Source organism: Lissotriton helveticus, chromosome 4_1 (assembly GCF_964261635.1).
Source record: "Lissotriton helveticus chromosome 4_1, aLisHel1.1, whole genome shotgun sequence".
Classification (NCBI taxonomy): domain Eukaryota; kingdom Metazoa; phylum Chordata; class Amphibia; order Caudata; family Salamandridae; genus Lissotriton; species Lissotriton helveticus.
This window is the reverse complement of record NC_136063.1, coordinates 581,011,152-581,031,237: the sequence shown is the minus strand read 5'-3', so window position 1 is coordinate 581,031,237 and position 20,086 is coordinate 581,011,152. Positions and strand designations below refer to the sequence as shown.

The following is a 20,086-nucleotide window of genomic DNA, read 5'->3' as shown; positions in this document are numbered from 1 at the left end:
GTTGGAGCTTTACCATATGAAAGTATTCTGATAGTATGTATAGGTTTAACACTCGGATCCAAAATGGGTCTCAAGGAGCCGTCCTTTTTGGGGATTAGAAACCAGAGAGAGTACACCCCTAAACCTTGGTGCTATAATGGAACTGGTTCTATGGCTCCTTTTTCTGAGAGAGATTGCACTTCCTGTTTGAGTAACTAAGTAGTGTGATGTGGTGTGATGACAGTTTGTGAGTGCGAGTTGGATGTTTGGAGGATTGGTGGAAAGCTCCAGGCAATAACCATGTTGGATATGATTGATTACCCATTATTCGGATGTTAGGGACTGCCAAATGGGGAGAAATTGTTGAACTCTTCCCCCGACAGGTGTTAAATAATCGGGGGAAATGTTGGCAACTCACTGTTTGTTGGGAGATGGGGAGTTACGTGCTGTGGCACCTCTAGCCCTACCTTTGGAATGATATCCTCTATATCCTTCTCTATAGAAACCTCTAAAGGGAGAGGATTGAGTGTTGCCTTTATATGAGGAAACATTTCGGTCTGAAGATGTGGGTTTGGACCCTGCTCTGTAAAAGCAGCGGCGAAAGGAGCCTCTATTTGATGGCGACAGGAGCGCTCCCATGGACTTTGCTATGTCCGTGTCCTTTTTCATTTTTTCTAAAGCCGGATTGACTTCAGGACCAAACAGGTGTTTTTTTGTCAAAAGGGGTGTAAGACATGCTTGCCTTCTGAAGGAAATGCTGGTATTTATCTCTCTAGCCACTGTGTCAGCGGCATCTAGAGCATAACTAATAGATGGGATAGAAATTAGTTTGCGTTCTTGAACTAATTCTTGTGCTTTGCTTTTGTGTTCATCTGGGAGATGTTGGAGCAGATGCTTCATCTTATCCCAGTGTGCCCTGTCGTACCTAGCAAGTAGGCCCTGTGTGTTTGCGATCCACCACTGGTTAGTGGCTTGAGCAGCCACTCGCTTCCCAGAGGCATCTATGAGCTTAGATTCCTTGTCTGGGGGGAGGTGCATCACCAGATATTTGTGAATTGGCCCTTTTGCGAGCATTGGACACTACTAGGGAATTGAGAGGTAATTGTCCTCTGATGAACACAGGGTCAGATGGAGAAGGTTTATATTTTTTATCGGCTCTGGGAGTTAAAATACGAGCTCGCACAGGGTCTTTGAAGATGTCATCTGCATGCCTCATCATGCCATTTAACATAGGCAGTGTTTGACTTGACCCGTGTGTGGACCTAAGGGTTTCAAATAAAAAGTCTTCTTCTAAGGACTCTTTATGTAAGGCCACCCCATGATACTCTTCTGCTCTAGCAATAGGTTCTTGATAAGCCATGTTATCATCTGGTGGTGATGGTTTTGCAGGGTAAAGGTCTGGGTCAGTATCCCCTGGTGTAATCATTCCATGGGTCTACAGGCAAATTAGTGTCTTCTTCATCAGTATCATACCCTTGAGGCTGTGTATGTGGAGATCACTGAGGTGGTATGTGTAAGGAATCTGGTAACTCTGAAGAAGGTGGAGGGGATTGAGGGGCAGGATAAGCAGGGCTAGCAGCCATGTCCTTTTTTCTTGTCAGAGGAATTTTATCTGCAGGGTCGTCTGAAGGAAGTTTGTGTTTGACTGGTGTCTTGCCAGAAATATGTCCTGTATCAGAATAGATATAAAGCTTTTTCTGTTTAGGATCCAATTTAGCCTTGAGAACGTCTAAAATTGGTTTGGGAGGCTCAATAGTTTTGCTTTTGTGAGCAGAAGGTTTCAGCTTCGAAGCCTGTTTTGGTTTCAGAGCAGAGTGTTTTGGCTCCAAACCAGATCGGTCCTTGGAACGGAAGGGTTTCGGATCTGAAGACGATTTCGGCCGTTTTGATCTAGAGCCGGAAGGCTTGACGGTTTGTTTCGGTGCCGAGCCAGGAGGCGAGCCGTTAGAATCATTGTCTCAGTGCCGACCTTGGCCCGAAGGCAGAGAGCTGGTGCCGTAGCCTTATGTTTTTTGTAAAAAGCTTTGGGTGGCAAGGGGTCTAGGGTACTCATGGCACCCTGTCCCGGAGTCACGTCTTCGGAGTCCAAGTCTATCTCAAGTTCGGAATCAGACTCTGGAACAGAGTTGGCCTCCTCTTCTGCCACCAATGCTTCGACTTCTCCATGCTGGGATTCTTCACCTTATATATCCAGTGTGTTGAATGCTTTGGTGTTGCATTTCTCGTCATCGAGCCAGACGATCACGTAGAGTTTTCTTCGACCGCTATGACTTACAGTTGTCACAGTCTTCTTCCTTGTGCTCCTGTGAGAGGCACAAGTTACAAACTTGATGTAGATCAGTGCGAGGGTACTTGGCGCGGCACAGAGGACAGAATTGGAGTGGATTTCGTTCAATCGGAAGAAGGGTAGACCGATATAGGCTAGGCCAGAGGCCCTACCCCGATATGTCAGCTGAAAGATAAGAGTGTTTCAGGATCGCTTTGATAACCAGAGAACAGGGAAACGTGTTTGCGAACAATACCATCGAGGGTAGAGTGGATTGCGCACAGAGGGGAACCCAAAGAACAGTTTCGAACCTGAGCGCAGCATTACACATCCGAACCAGATGACGGAAAAAAAGTAAAATAATCTAACAATGCAGTTGAAGCCCATGCGCACTATTACCGAAAGGAGGAGTCACCTTACCTTATAACTGGAGAGACTTCTTCGAAGAAAAACAACTTGCAAATGTCTGCACCCAACATTAGATGGCAGGAGTATGCAAAACATGTGTATCTTCAGCACACATGCCTCAACATATTTCCCTACTGAGATCATAAGGAAAAGGGAATTTGTTTCCAATGACTTTCAATCTTTTCTTTTTGATTGCTGCTCTCCCAATTCTGAGTAGCTTGTGGTTTACCCTAGTAGGCTTGCACCAAATTTCACGAGACAGTCTCTGAATAAGAGTAGGGCATAAATGCCAGTCCTGGAATGAAGACTTGTGCAGTGGTAATTGCATTCCACATTTTTTTCTGACATTTCACCAACATCTCATTAAATGTACTAAGCTAAGTTTTCAGGAAAAAATTTGATACATCTGGAAATCAGTGCAGCATATACTGACTATGCATGTTATTCCAAGTTTTCAAATGGAATACTCAGCACAGCAGGTATTTACTGCACCCGGTTCACACCCCACAACAGAATTAAACGGTAGTCATCAGGTGCAGTAAATAATTCCTCCCATCCACCGAGTTTTATACTACTGGTAGTCATTGGCATAGTCACAGCTCTCAGCAGGAATAAGGTCAAGGTTTCCTGCAATGCTTTATTCTTACTTCCGTTGGGCAGTACTGGATGACCTCTCATTTCAAGTTCTTATCAATTCACGCATCAAAGCCCAAAGAGAGACAATTGAAATCATGGTGGAACCAGGAAAAGCATTGCATTCAACCCTCGAAGTCCATCTGCTCTCCACTGTAGCTTGCGCTGGAGTGCTTTCAGCCACTAGGGTTCAGCAGACGAACTGTCACAGCAATCATTCCCGCTCTTCTCTGAAGCCTTGAACTGACCACTGTCCCCGGTAATGATTGCATGCCATTATCAGAGAAAGCTCCATGCCTCTTGCTATCTCTGTACTCACCCCCTCTGAGTATGAGCTACGCTCTCATCGACAACCTGGTTCGGGAAAAGAAGTCAACTTAAAAAATGTAAACAAGAGCAGCCATCTTGGATATCCATTTAACTCCACCCTACTATATACCTTTTATGGCTAAACTTCAACAGAGGTAAATGTATAAGAAGCGAACAGCAGGCTCACAGTTACAATTCTCAAATGGAGCGGAGAAAAGCTGGGAGGGAAGCTGAATATACATCAGGTATTATGAATGAGAATTCTCTAGCAGTCTGCAATCCTCGCGTAAATAGGTAACTGGAGAAAAGCACAACATCTAACATTTATTTCAGGCAAAATGAAATGGAACCTTATGAATACCAAGTAAAAACATCACAAGAACTATACATTTTTAATAATGATGCAAATAAGACATGTTTAGGCTAAATCGTGTTTTATTGCAGAATGTAATGGATCTTTAAAATGGAGACCTGCAATTGACAACTTTGCGGAACAGTTTCAGGCTTAAAACTAAGAAAGAGGAAGGTATAAAACAAAGAGGACATCGGGTCATGTACAGTTGTAAATGCTTTACTCTAGTTTACAGTTCAACCAGTTTGAAGAGCTTGAAACAAATTAAATAGGGCACCACATTATGGAGGACGAGACTTCCAAGTCCATAGCTTCAGATAAAGCTTTAGGCAGAGGTGTTTATTTGGTTAAAAAGTTTATCCTTGATAACCTGTGACATCAGTCCATGAATAGCTTCAATTGTTGTCTTACAGCTGAAAAGAAAGAAAAATATTTAGTCACACTGGAGTATTGCAAACAAAAGTGTAGTTTACAAACAGAAGATAAATTAAGTTAATCTTAGACTATATAATGCAACTATTTCTATTTTGTGTTTGTAGATTATAATATATTGCAGTGCATAAAGGGATGAGCCATCTTAAGGTACTGAAGTCTAACTAGCACAATAAATGTCAAGCGAGATCCATGAATACTCACCAAAAAACAACTAGCTACATGTCAAACTAAAGAGGTGGATTCATCAACATTTAATAGAGGTAGTCATAATGCAGATGCTGACGTGTTACTAACTAGTGGTAAAATTACGAGCTTCTGGCGAGTCTTTACCAATACATTTAGACCGTGTAAAACATGGGCAGAGTCAGGAAACCGCTAGCGATCGCCTTACTAATTTAGGTCGATCTTTAACCAGACAGAGAAGGATAGTGTGGAACATGACAGTGCTGATTCTAGTGCATATTCTCTCAATCCAAAGCAATAGTGGTGTCAGCCGTGGAAGCATAAAGCTGCAGAAAACAAATACACTAAAAGCTCTTCAGGCTGGTCTTACAAGCATATCTCTACCACGGTGGTCTTGCAGTGTCTCAACTTGACCATTTTTCACAAGGAATAGGACAACATGAATAAATAAATGTTGTGTTCTATTAAGGCCAGACATTAGCTATCCGGGAGCACCTTTGACTAGCAAAGCCCTTCTATAACATATACATTCAAATGTGGTTCTAAATGTTCTGCCTGTGGAAGTGCACTGTGGAAGGAAAAGGGAAACGGCATGACTGTGCAGCTAGCACTACCACAAAAGAACATCTAATTTTCACATCAGCCATGGTTCCACTCTTCAGTACTCCTGGTCGATTAAACAACTTATAGAAGCGCTTTCCGCTGGAATCAAACCCTAATTTTTAACTTCCTGCAGCAGAACTTGAACGGCCAGTTGTACTTCAGTGACATCTCATATTCATGTGCCTGAAAGCCGGGCACCTGCCAACAAACATTTGCAATGTCACTTGTTTAAGCTTTTGAGTAATGAAATGGGTTCGTCATGCTTCACTTCGACACAGAACAAGTCCCACAAGGGTCAGTGGGTGCTTTTCCTGGGATTGTGCATCTTCAAGTTCTTGTACTTAATGGCCTTAACGTGGGTAAACAGAATGATAAGGCAACATTGAGATCACGAGGAAACCTGGGGTGTAGAGGTAGATATCTAAGGAAACAGAGGTGACCTTACAGTTATATAAATCACTTGCAGGGGTAACATAGACTGATGTCCAGTCCTGGACGCCCCATCTACAATATTGGGTCCAGTTCTAAACACCACTGGTAAACTGTATCCATGCCTGGAAGCTGCATTGGTCATATAGCGCTCAGTCCAGGAGTCACAAGAGGAGTGTTAGGTTTAGTTCTAGAGGCATCCTCTGGCATGGTGTCTAGTTCATGGGGGAGGCATGGTTGGTACAGGAGCGTGGGAGGAGTTGGGGTTTATCTTAATGCTCACATTACAAACAAGCATTTACAATGCAATGGTTTCGCCTTTGGAAAAGTTAGAGCTATTGGCATTGTAAATGACAAAATTTGTATTTATGTGTTGGTTTTGAAAACAGATAAATAAATGGCATTGTCATTTACATTGCCATTAGGTTAATCTCGGCAGCCACTCTGCACTCCCTAGCATTCTGCAGTCACTCTGCACTCCCTAGCACTCCCTAGCAGTCTCTCTGCAGTCCCTAGCACTCCCTAGCACTCACTAGTCACTCTGCATTCTCTAGCACTCCCTAGTCACTCTGCACTCTCTAGCACTCCCTAGTCACTCTGCACTCTCTAGCACTCCCTAGCACTCACTAGTCACTCTGCACTCTCTAGCACTCCCTAGTCACTCTGCACTCTCTAGCACTCCCTAGGCACTCTGCACTCTCTAGCACTCCCTAGGCACTCTCTAGCACTCCATAGCACTGCAGCCAGCCTTCCCGCCCCAGACTGATAGCCACTGAAGCGACGAGGAGGTCCGGGCACTCCCTGGGACGCTCCATGCCAGGGGCTGAGGGTGGCGATTAGCGAACGTGCATTCCACCGGAAATCTTTGAAACAAATCCAGTTTAAAGAAAACGGAGGGTCGGTGGCAGTCAGAATAGAAATTCTATTAAAAAAATATATAACCTGCAACCCACGGGCTGGTCCAAGCTACGAGGGGAGATACGCAGCAGCGCGCGTCACCCGAAATAAACCCACGCAGAGAATAAAGTATCTAAGAGAAGAACTGGGCAAAAGCAAGACAAGCTGGTTAAATACAGTAAGACTTGTGGCAATCGGAGGTTTGAAGCCTGGCAACAATGTGATGCAGCCTAGATGAACAAGGCTTTGAGGCGCCTTCGGACCCGGGAGAGCAGGTGGGAAGCCGGGCACAGCGCTCGAGCCACATCCGGGGAGCCCGACTGGCAGGTCGGTGCCGGGGCTAAGGGGCGTGTGCACTGCCGCGGAGCCGGTGGGGCGGGCCAGAAGTCACCTTGAGGGTCCGCTCCGATAGAAGACAAGCGAAAGGACACCATGAAAACTTTCAGGGAGCCGAGCCTTCCAGCTGGCAAGACGAGCAATTCATTCCAACCTCCCCTGTCTGTCTCCCTCTCGTGGCCTCCTCCTCTCCCCTTCTTTCTGCCCTCCTCCTTCCTTCTTTCCCTCCCCTGCACTGCCCTGCCGCCCCCTTTCTGCCCTTTCTGAGCTATTGGCATTGTTAATGACAACATTTTTATTTGAGTTGGTTTTGAAAACAGATAAATAAATGGCATTTTGTCATTTACAATGCCAATAGCTTACTCTCGCAGCCTACACAATGGATACGCTCTACGTACATCCTCCAGATGTGTCTGCAATGCATGCCTTCACACCACCCAGTACCACCTTAATACCCAAATCAAATCAACAGGTGAGCAACACGCCATCCAGAACTCTCTGCAAAGCCTCCTCACACCATCTAAAGCCATGTGCACACCCTCCCCATCACCAGAGGAGGAGTACAGCCCCCCAGAAGCTTGTGTACAGCCCCTCACATCTTCCAGTACCCTGTGCACACCCTCTTACATACCCAACAAGGGATACAGCCTTCAAAACCCCATACGTGCCCAGTTCACAATAGCCAGTGCACTTTGCGCGCACACTAGACCTGGGGTACAGCCCTCATAACCCTTTCATTGACCTACTCCATCTAGTGACCTGCGCACACACACACACCAGACGAGGGGCAAAGCCTCAAAAACTCACCATAGGGCACCCTGTGCACACCCTCTCACGCGCCAGATGAGGGATAGACGGTGCTAAATTTGTTAAATAAGTAAGTGCCAGGGCCTTCATCAGGAGGCCACTGCAGCTTGCACCTCCCATTGCCCCTGCCTGCTCTTTCAGTGACAGTACCAACGCAATTACTAACCACCACGCTCTTACAAGTGAGACAATTAGGACTATTCCGGGTCTCCACAACTGTAAGAGTGGCTTGGGTGGCAGGTATTAGTTATTTCTAAGGTCTGCTCTATTGAAATAAGAAACAACGTGTGCTCATCTCTAAATTAGACAATGAGCGCTGCCATGTTGCAGACTGTCAGATGTGCCGGTGTTGATAAATTAAGTGCCCATGTCAAGCACTGGAACCCACTGGATCAAATTAAGCACTGGGTATAGAGCCTCCAGAACCAGCTGCATGTCCTACTCACTCCAACCAGTGCTGTGTGAAACATCCTCTAATACATCAAATAAGTGATACAACCCCAACAACACTTTGCACGCTTCCTCACACCGTCTAGTGCCATGTGCACACCCTCTCACATAGCACACAACAGATGCAACCCTCATAACCCTTTGCACGTCCTACTCACACAGTCAGGTGCCATGTGCGCACCCTCACATATACACACACTAAACAAGGGACAATGCCACAAGTATCCATGCCATCCAATACCTTGTGCATAGCCTTCTCACACACGGGGTCACACACACACACACACACAAGTGCATCTACCAGACGTCCCTAAAGTAAACATTAAACGTGCCTACTCTGAATGGAGAACATATGACACCTTCCTGCAATGCACCAGCATGTTACACAAGGCGGGCAATGCACTAGTATTGCATTAAATTTGTTTGGGAAAGTAATAGCCAGAGCCATAAGAATACAGCGTGTGAAAACTAACACTGATGTGGGCCGTGAGAGGCGGTGAAAAAAGTTAGAATACAGGATCGATTCCATCTTAAATGGATTGTGTTTGTGGTAATTTTGTGTGAGGGACATAAGACTTAAACCTGAACCAAACAGCAGATTCCCATACATGCAAGTACAGCGATGCAAATGTTTCACAGTGCAGAGGATGCACAGACAGCAGTGACTTGCGAACTGAGACTGGTAACACCACCGCCACCCACACGCTCATCCTACAGCAACAACAGTGAATTGTAAATCTGTAGACTTAGTATACCCAAAAAAAGTGACTTAGTAAAGCGGCCGGAGCTACTAACAAAGAAATGGGTTGTGGACAAAAGGCAAGTATATCCACCAATCAATCTTCTGTTCCATGTTTGAGCAACAGCCTATGTTGTGCAAAATGAAATTGAGAAACCGTGTACTCCAGGAACACAAGCAAGTAACAAATATGGCCAGACCCCACTATTCAATGAACTTTATCAAGCAAACTGATACTTTGCAAATAACAATGTAGAAACATACAGAATGTTGAGATCTTAGTCTCCAGCTCTGCTGTGTCCTGTCACAGAGGCGCATATGGAAGGGGTTAGGTCCAAAGTGGGGAAAGAGAGCTGGTACTAGATGCCCCGGCACCTGACATTCCAGGGATTCCCAGGTATAATTTACACCGCAGCCTCCAGTCTCCAGACTGCAGGAGCTGCACGGAAAGAGAGTACCAGTACCTCAGTGCAATTGAGAGCTGAACCCACTCACCTTACTCTTCACCTCCACGGTGCTGTTACTCTCCAGGAAGCGCAGGTTCTGCGACCTGCTGAAGCTGCGGTTTATGGCCACTGCTGCTTCGGACGCCTTGGCTGCGCTGGCTGGGGATGCAGGTGCCCCTACCGGGCGCGGAAGGCTATATGCAACTGCTTGTATCCGGGGGCTGTGCGCACTCCGGTGGGTAAATTCACTACCTCTCCCTGGACGCTAAGGATACTCTCCCACACCTTGTTCCCGCAGTTGCTCCAGACTCCTGGGATTGCTCACTCCTTTAGGTAGGGGAGGGGCCGCTTGCTGCTCTGGGGCAGTTGCCACTTCCTGACTGGGTGCAGCTTGGGCACGGACCTGGAGCGGCCTGCACCCAGGGAGTAGGCCGGACTGAGGTCTCCGATCTGCATGTACCTTTAATGCAGCGCAGCTGGCTTCTAGCGTTCCTCCTTGCAGGCCGCATGCAGGACGCCACACCTGTGCCGGCGACACCGGTGGGGGAATATCAGCAGTGTTTTTTTCTGGGTTTTTTTATTTCCTTTTTTTATGCGTTTTTATATAGCGCGGACTTTACCCGAAGGTGTCCGAGCGCTTCACAATAGCAACAGTAGTGATACATGAGGAGAAAATTACAAGTGAACAAATTACAAAAGCAAACGTTGACTCCATCTCCTATCCCATCAGTGATCGCCGTGCAAAAGAGATGCAAAGTTTCACGTGTAAAGGCAACACCGCTCTGTTTCAGACCCTGTCGTGGCCTGCCACCTCGCCTCCTCCCACCCAAAAGACACAGGAAGCGGGGAGGCAATATCAAAGACCCGAACTGCCTCGGAGAACCAGGACTGACCGCTGGACCCTCATGGGGCCTCTTCTAGGGAGCCCGCCCGAGCCTGGCACCCGCACAATAAGGGAAGCACGAAATCTTGAAAACTGGCACAACATGCCCCTTTCTCGAGTTCCATTGGTCCGAGTGACCCCCCGCCACCAAACGGATCTAACGCACAGAGACGATCATTCTGGGCACACACTGAAGTCTCCTAGAAGTGGAACATCACTCCCTCCATCAAACAACTTAACAGCAGAAATGCTGCATTTTAGGAACATTCTGACCTCCCCAATCCATATATACCCCCCTAAGCCCGGATACAATTCCCCCAACAACAGATCTGTAAATAAGTGACTTGGGTGTCAGACACGTTGCTGCTCCTACCCCCTCCTCTAGGCTCTAAACACACTCTCAGCGCACTGAAGGCGGCCCCAAGCGATGTGCGCCCAGACATCGGTGTGAACTTCTGTGGCTGTCTCAGCTCGTATCTAACACCGAGCACATGATGCGGGGCACTTCTAGTGGAAACACAGGAACTCAGAGACCATAGGCTCTCTCCCCACACTCCATACCCCCCCTTTTACCGGGGGCACCCACTGCCTTTTCTACCCCCAGCCGGGCAGCGGGGACGTCGCCCAGACTCGAGCACAAAGCACAGCCCCGCACAAAAGATGGCAGAAGTTCGGGTCCTACCTTGAGACAGAGTGTCCGAGAGAGTCAAAATCCAGAAGAGCAAGATCAGCATGCTCCCTACTGCGGCCCCCAGGCGGCGGCTGAGTGTCGGGGGGCTTGACAAGGGGGGTGTCCGTTCCTTGGCGTCGCCGTCCTTTCTTCCTCCTCAATGTTCCTCCAGATAAATCATCCCCCACTGAAACGAGCTGCCAGACCGTCCGCCCCCTTGCCTCTCACACACTCTCGCGCACACAAAAAAGTCTTGTGTTAAGAGTCATGAAGTGAACACAGGCAGTGACGGCAGGTGGCTACACTGCTTCAGTCCCACTTGCAGTGCGAATTCGCTGCTCTCACCCTGCCTTGGCGCTTCAAGCCAATGTGCACCGGAACCAGCCAGGACTCTGAGCTGTACTGGGGGGGCGGAAAGGCACAGGGAGGGGGCGGGAGAGGACACGGACGGCCGGAAACATTGCCAGGACAGCGAGGGGGGGCGGAAAGGCACAGGGAGGAGGCGGGAGAGGACACGGACGGCCGGAAACATTGCCAGGACAGCGAGGGGGGGCGGAAAGGCACAGGGAGGGGGCGGGAGAGGACACGGACGGCCGGAAACGGCCGGAAACATTGCCAGGACAGCGAGGGGGGGCGGAAAGGCACAGGGAGGGGGCGGGAGAGGACACGGACGGCCGGAAACGGCCGGAAACATTGCCAGGACAGCGAGGGGGGGCGGAAAGGCACAGGGAGGGGGCGGGAGAGGACACGGACGGCCGGAAACGGCCGGAAACATTGCCAGGACAGCGAGGGGGGGCGGAAAGGCACAGGGAGGGAGCGGGACGGACGGCGGGAGGGGGCGGGAGAGGACAGCGCTTCTGAATTCACTTTCAGTGAAAGGGGAGGGAACGGGAAAAAACGTAACTCCGCCCTGGGAAAAAATCTCCGGAACGCCCCCGAATCTGGTCCAGCCTTGATGGACAGATCCGGCACTCAATGGCTAGCCTCCATTTATGGAGCTAGCCAATGAGAGCCGGGGGACGTTCCAGGAGTCCTTATTGACGACATAGGATTTCACCTGCGCTGAAGAGCTGCGCAGAGCGCAGCCTTCGGCAGGCGAAACCCAAAAACAGGCTCTGTTATGTTATGTTATTTTAATTTATTCAGCGCACAGATACTCGGAAGTGTCCCGGCGCTAGCAGCAAAAAGAAGCAGGAGAAGCTCAAATACCAGATTAAAACAGAAAAGTTTTAAGGGCTTTCCTGAAAAGAAAAGTATCAGAAGTGGCTCTCAGGGCCAAGGGTAACTCGTTCCAGGTCAGACAAGCCTTGCGGGCAAAGGAATTCCCACCCAATCGCTGGCGCTTAAACTTTGGCGTCTGCATTAGCAGCAGCGAAGAAGAACGCAGCTGTCTCACTGGGGTGTAAAAGGCGAATCTCCTCTGTAAATAACTAGGACCAAGACCGTAAAGGGCCCGTTGCACAATGGAGAGCATTTTAAATTTCATACGAATTTCAACCGGGAGCCAATGCAATGACCGTAGAAGAGCCCGGGCACTGTGCCTGGAAGACCGCTCTCAGGGGGAGGGTGGGTAATAACATGCAATAGGGATAGATCAGTTATTCATCACACAGATTGTTACGTACCACACAATAGCACACTTATAGTACACATACATACAATTATAGACACACTGATTTGGGCAGAATCACACAGATTTTTAGTCAAGAGGAAAAGCGAACAGTAAATGGATACAAACGACTAAGCCACTAAACCAAACCTTTGTCTTTGGTGATTTTTGAAACCAATCAACATTAAAACCACTTTTCCACTGATTTTCGAGTACTTCATCTACGCCTTGGAAAACATTATGTAGTGTGACCCAACCTCCAAATCAGCAGTGAAGCATGCTACATATAAAATCGTGTTTATTGCAGCAGGAGCATCACGAAAATGCTGCACACTGAACAGTACGGTGCAAATTTGGATTTTGAAGTGAGGGGCCGAAGTCACGGTGAAACCACACTACAGAAACCAGGATGTCATGAGGAGCATGGCTGGAAATATTTTGTAACCTGGGACAGTACAGTTATAGTTTTATATCACACATATTTACACACATACCCCTACATACACCAACAACAACAACCTGTTCCATGTGCAACACCGCTTGTCGGAGATGCTTCTGCTACAATAAGAAATGCGCTCTTTAGAGCACTCCACTGCTTATTGGATGAAGGTTTAAGATATGTTAAATTCTTTTAACATAATAAATGACAGATCTGTCTTCAGAGCTGATAGGAGAGGAACTCTCTCTGCAGTGTTGACAGGGAAATTCAGTTTTGTAGGCAGTCTAGCTACTGCATCATCGAACGTTGTAATGCAGCCTATGGAAGACACTCTTGATCGAGATGTGGCCAATAATGTGCGGGTTTAATGTAGAGTAAAGGCTTGTATCTCTAACCACAGAACAATGTAATCTCAGAACATGAAGCCTTTACCTTCCATCAGGACAGTTCTTTGGTGGAGAATGGTGAACCAATGCTATATAAGTAACTCTTTAGGTGACATGATGCACAGAGGATGTCTCGTATAATTGGGCAGAGATGAATTGCAGAAACGACTATAATGTGCCGGGTGAAATGAAGACCTACAGCGACACACAGTCTCCTAATTCCACGCCATTTCCATGGAAGAAATCCCTCAGGAATACACATATGGAGGTATCATGGTGGCTCCGGCTGCAAGTTTGGACTCCATCGTCTCTGAAGGGCCAATACATCAGTCTTTGGGAACTGCTTACCACTGCTTCCTCTGAACAGCAAGAAGCAGAGTAAACAACGCACGATAATAAAGTCATCTGATCAACACCCAGTGAATAAAGATGAAAGTAGGTCTGAGAGCAAGTGCTCGCCAAGGTCTATCCAAGTGTTGTAATCACCAAAGACGGAAAAAATTGTCCTCATCTTTCACTACCTTCATACTTCTTCTCCTCACTCTTCCTTGGGACAGCTGTGGGCCTTTTATGCACCCCGTGGCAAGATTGAGGGTGTATGTGCATAAGCAGTAGACTACTACAACACCATTCAAGCCAGCCAAGTGAGTTTGAAGAAGTGACAAAGAAGCGATAATGTTATGGGTCACCCAAGAGTGTGTGCACTGGGCTGAAAGGGCAGCTGGGCAAGGACAGACATGGTGAACTGGGACGGGCCCATGAGTGGAGAGGCAGCATTCTCACCAAGATGGCACTGAGAAAGATTGCCCATGAGGAGCATAGTGCACAGATCAGGCACATTACAAGCTTCCATACCGTTCTCACTGAGAGGCAAACACCACAGAAGAGGGGGAGCTATATAAATGAATTCTGTACTTCGATTAAATGGCATGCGGGCAGAATTGGTAGCAGTGAACTCTGAAGGCGACAAGAGGCGTGAATAAAAAAAGAAAAGAAAATTAGCAGAGATATCTGGACCTTTTGCCAGCCACAGTTGTTGAAAACCAACTAAAGTCACCCTGAGATGGTGTATAAGAGAAATCTGTAGTGGGGTTGGATAAGGGTAACAAATGCGCATGAATTAATAAAAAAATTAAAAGAATGATTGGAATATACAGCCAGAGGCAATATTCTACATCGAGAAGTGAAAGCCAGCGGAGACAGCATTGGCATAGCCTTTGGGACCTTATAAGTGTTAAGTTATGCAGCACATTATAAACAGGCAAAGCGCCATGGGTGGGACAAAGAGATGCTAGCCATTATTATGAGGAAGGGTGAGGAGGAAATAAACAAGCATTCACACTATTTGTGCCATTACCCAGCACAGAGAAAGCCAGGATGTGTTAGGCGAGTAAGCGATAAAGTTAGGGTACAGCAGCACGGCTATTGTTTCCATATACTAGAGGGAGGATGGGAGGGCTAAAACGGAAAATAAGGCAACTCCTAAAGCACCATGTGCGCACATTCCCACAAAGTTTATTGTGAATTAATTAAAAACGTCCTTGTAAAGCTTCAAAGGAGATTATCCACTAATATAAAGAGGACCAGCGCACCCTTCACTACTTCCTCTTAACTTCCTAAAACAACAAGCGGGTGCTGCACTGATAAAAGAAAGGTGGAGCACCATGCTGGAAGATGAAGCTTGGGGGCTGTGCGCCTTGCTGTCATCAACACGGCTGCAGCGCTTCATGAAACATGTATTTAATAAGCGCTTTATCGATATGCACAATGAAAGTGAACGTGAGCTGGGTGGAAAATGAATGCTCGCCGAGAGGTGCAATCCTAAGTTTCTCCATGTTGGGTGCATACAAGGGACTTGTACGGCGCTCTGATCTAAGCATTCCCTGCTTTCAATGTAGCATTATATGTGGAAGTTCTAATCTAGACTGAGGTAGGGTGACCAACTGGCATTGGTGCAAATTCAGGACGGTGAGTGTAAAAATTCAGGACACAAATTCAGGACAGGAGGTCAAAATTCAGGACAAAACTTCAGGACAATTGGATAAGTTTTACAGACACATCAGAGGTCGCGCAACTGTATATAAGTAAGCCCAGCCATATCTAGACCTATTCAGCCATTTGCAAACCTATCCATCATGTATCCTTCCATCTATCATTTCACTCATCCATCCCTTCATCCATCCTTTCACTCATCCATCCATTATCCATCCATCCGCCCTTTCACCCTATCCATCTGTACACTCATCCATCCACTTTTCTAATCATCCATTCATTCACTCATCCATCCAGCCATTTACCCTTTCACCCATCCAGCCATCCTTTCACTTACTCATCCATCCACCCAGTCACTCATCCTTCCACCCATCCACCCTTTCAGTCATCCATCATCCTCCCTTTCTCTCTCCATCGACTCTTTCAATTAGCAATCCTTCCTTCCATCCATCCACCCTTTTACCCATCCATCTACTCATCCGCTCATGAATCCATCCATTGACCCTATCACTCATCCATCCTTTCACTCATCCATTTATCCTTTCACTCCTTCACTCTTCTATTCATCATGTTGTCCCTTTCACTCACTCATCCATCCTTACATCCACCCTTTCACTCATCCATCCATCTATTCACCCTTGCACTAATCAATTCATCAATCATTTCACTCATCCATCCACCCACTCACTCACATCCACCTTTTCACTCATCCATCCACCCTTTTACCCATCCAGCTACCCTTCCACCCATACATACAGCTATTTCCCTTTTCTCTCTTACATCCTTCCACTCACTCATCAATCCATTCATCCTCTCCCATTATCCATCTATTCAATCTTTCATTCATCCATTCACCCTTTCACTAATTCATCCAGCCATCCCTTCACTTACTCTCTCGCCCACCTTTTCATATTAATTTTGAGCCTTTTTGAGAAGAGGCCCATCACGAACTTCACCCTCGCTGCAGGAGCCATTGCAGGACTGGGACAGAAGCCACCCAGGGCGGAGACAGGATCCACCACAGGGGAGGACAGGAGACATCACAGGGGGGGGGGGGCAGGAGCCACCACATGGGGGGACAGGAGCCATCACAGGTGGGGGTTGGGGGGGGGGGGGGACAGGAGCCACCACAGGCAGGACAGGAGCCACCAGAGGGGGGGACAGGAGCCATCACAGGCAGGGGGGGGCAGGAGCCACCACATGGGGGAACAGGATCCACCAGGGTGGTCACAGGGGCGGGTATGCAGTATTCTAGTATCATCTTGTCCTCTTCCAGGGTGGGGGAGGGCTCCTTACCCCCTCCTGGACAAGACAACGAGAAGACAGGCTCTGTTTCCAAAATGTTAGTTTTGCCCCCCTCCCCCCCACACTGACGTACAGTACTGAAAGGAGATACTCCAAGAGAACTGATTTAACTGATTGTCCTCCATACTTTGTTAATCAGTGTGGGTGCGATTGTGCCATTTCTTAATTTTATTACAATATAGACTGCATGTTTGAAGAATCGAGGTTTGTTTAAAATTTAGTGACAGTAATTAAGCTCTGTGAAAAGAACCACGTGCTGCCTCGGTGTAATCAGGGCTGGTTCTAGGATGTTTGGGGACCGGGGCAGAAAGGGAATGTCTCACACCAATTGCAGATACAAGACGCATTCAGTGCTGTTTGCATCTGAATAGACGCCCCTGCTCCTGAAGCTGCAGCCCCTCGCTCTCAGTCACCTTCAATCACCTATTAACAACTCGTGAAGGGCCGGAGGTGTGAAGGGTTGCCATCCCGCTGTGCCTCTCCAATGCTGCTGGGCATCTGAGCTTTCGTACAGCATGGGAGTTACACCCGACCTTAACAGCATTCGAGTCAAGCAGGGAGGTGGGGGATGGGGGGCAGCTGTGCCGGTTGTGCAAACAGTAAAAATCACGGACAAATGGCGTCCGTTAAAGAATCCTTCACGGACAACGGACAGACGGTCGAAATTACGGACTGTCCGTGAAAGTTATGGACGGTTGGTCACCCTAGTGAGGGCAGTGCAGAGCTTCACTTTTCAGAGATGGTGTTCATAAGAACAATGTATTATTTATGGGGCTCACAAGACATCTTCAGAAGTCACAACAACTGAATGATAACTATGTTGTATTGCCTAAGTGAGTTTGTTTACCCGGAAAACGTTTATATGCGCATTTCTCATTATAATACGTCAGCGCTGTTCATTTCCACGAGTTTGCTCCTACGGCCGTATACGTTTGCTAGCATAATTTTGTTATAAGTTTTATTTGCAAAACGCTTTGTCGCCGAGAGATGTGTCTTGGTAGCGCTATATAACAAGAGTCCTGCACTGTAAACATACACCTTCAAAGCCCAAGCCATCGCCCCCGGACTCCTCCCAGAAGCGCACATAATCGTAAACAGCCTTGTTGAAGGCACCTGCTGTGGAAGGAATGCAGCTGCCACTCTGCGCGCGGCTGCTCGCTCCAGAGAGCAAAATATAGTGGGAGTGAACCTTTGGAGAAGTAGAACATGCACCCGCCTTTAGCCATTTGCATCAAAGGCGCACGCAAAAAACCCAATCTAATGTTTGGGAGGAGCCAGACCCACACGGAGAAAGCCGGAGAATCCACAAGAAGCCTCGCAGTGCAGAGCATGCGCGTTGGCTCAAGCTCGACCTAAAAAAAAGGATATTAATTAGGTGAAGTGCAAAGTTCTGAGCCATAAATGGCTAACAACACCTGGCGGAGATACAACACTGAAAACCTGCTACAAAAGCTCAAACAAAAGCCAGACAAAAGACAATTCAAGAGTACGTAGAGGATTTAATTTGTTGGAATACATTTTCCCATGGATGAGAGGCAGGAAGAAAACAGAAGGTATTGTGTGAGACAACACTGGCAGTGCTGTGTGACTTTCATAGGAGAGGAAACCTATTAAAAAGATTTGGCCACCAAAAAATGTACTTGAGCGGCCAGCTCATTTGTGGGTTCCCAAAGAGTTTAGAAAAGGAAAGCAGCTTCAAGAGACCAGTAAAGAATGATCCAAACCGAAACATATGATCTTCGGAGTAGCATCAAACACAAGAGGAGGGTGTATATGTTTCCGCAAAGCAACAGTGCCCAAAAACTAGGACAGGCGAAGGCATTTTAGACCCCAACACAATGAAACCTGTTGCCAATATTTCTAAATGTTAACTATACGCTTTAAGTATTTAAATATTCTTTTGCATTCTGAAGGGGTACAGTCAGTTTCATCTCTTGTGCAAAGCCGTACATCTAATTTCTCAGATCATAGGCACAAAACAGCTTGTCACACTACAGAGGGATCGATAGTAATGTGAATGTGTCATTCCTGGATGAGGACAATAAGCAAGGACCTCACTTCTCGCATAGCTGCCAAGGTTTCAGATTGCTGTGTGACATTTTCATAATTTCAGTGAAATTATGAGTGACATTTCAATGACTATGAGTGACACTTGATCGCGAGCAAAATAAAGCAGTGAAGAGGAGGGAAACCTATAAATATCAGAAGTTACACCCAATTGAGCAACAAGAAGGTTGAAGTTAACTGCTTCAAAGCATAAGACATAATTGTTAAACAACTCATTTATTAGACTACAGTCAAAATTGCAGAAAATAGATAAAGCAGTCTGGAAGGCGTTCATAATTTATTATAATCAACTAGTGGCTCACAGAGTCACTCGATTTACGCCGACCACACGGGCTGTAAGCATGGCTGCATTAGAAAGCGGAGCGTGGAAGGCACTCTTTTTTGGCCACAGTTAGGCTGATAGCATAGTCTCACTGACCTATTTTCAGAAACACTTTCATTTAAGGAAGGCGACGAGCCCGCTGTGTGGTAAAGATTATGCTCAGTTCTGATGGCACACACGCTATGATGCATCTTTGGATTAGGATTTGCACATTTATTATTCCCCAAAAAGTTACTGGCACAAGACTTTACTTTCACCCACCTCTGCAGTTTAGACCACAGTTGCCAAGTTGACTTTTCCAGCCAGAATTACGTTTTAGCCAAAAGCATGTAACATTTTAGAGCTAGTAGTTTCACTTTTAACACTGCAACAATGACGGGCTCAAAACTATCTCGGAACATTAACTGCGGTTTGTTATGGTTGTACGTGATATCCATTTGAAACTTGAATAACACACTCACCACAATCTCAGCAGGATGCGAGAAAAAACCATCCAAGAAAGGATCCATGCACAACAGAAGCTACTTGTGATAGAAACACAGCGAGGAGACATGACTGGACATGACGTTCCATGACCAATGTACAGAACATTCTCGTAACCTTTCACGCGTCCCCCAAAGACACGTACATGTACAAAACCCGCCAATTATTGAAAAAGCACATTCAAATACAAAGGCAGACTTATGGCATTTGTTAATGTTTGCATCAATGTTCTTCTCATTTTGTAAATCATGGTTGTCACGTATTTTGGCTTGCTTGTGAACAAATGGGTTTAGTCAACTATTTAGCAAGTACTGTTTTCACTGGATCGAATAAGCACACACTCGGGTGGCTGGTACTTACTTAGACTCTTTTGCAGGCAGTTCAGGTTTACCGCAGGCCTCCTTAGCCCGGGGGCCGGCTGTCCTCCAGTCTGCTGTTATCCAATCAGTGACCGGTTGTCCTGGGCGGCCACTGAAACTGCCGATCATGGACTCCATGACGGGAAGCTGAGCTCGTTGATGAATAATTGAATTGACCGCGGGGAAGCACGCGATTGCGGCCCGGGCAGGTGTGAGCAGCAGGCAGCACTTCAAGCGCTAAGATTGCGGCGGCACCAACACACCAGAAGTCAGCTCAAGCGGCTTCCTCACAAAACATT

At 47.0% G+C, this 20,086-nt stretch overlaps 1 protein-coding gene across 1 annotated transcript in view; it reads right to left on the bottom strand.

Annotated features, from left to right (window-relative positions):
• Nucleotides 1-4,145: 4,145 nt before the first annotated feature.
• Nucleotides 4,146-20,086, bottom strand: part of LOC144828755 (COP9 signalosome complex subunit 5) — a 194,641-nt gene continuing 178,700 nt past the window's right edge. The window contains exon 8 of the mRNA XM_078687200.1: nucleotides 4,146-4,360. Within this exon, the coding sequence (XP_078543326.1) occupies nucleotides 4,273-4,360 (88 nt within the window). The 3' untranslated portion in view covers nucleotides 4,146-4,272. The remainder of the gene's footprint in view (nucleotides 4,361-20,086) is intronic.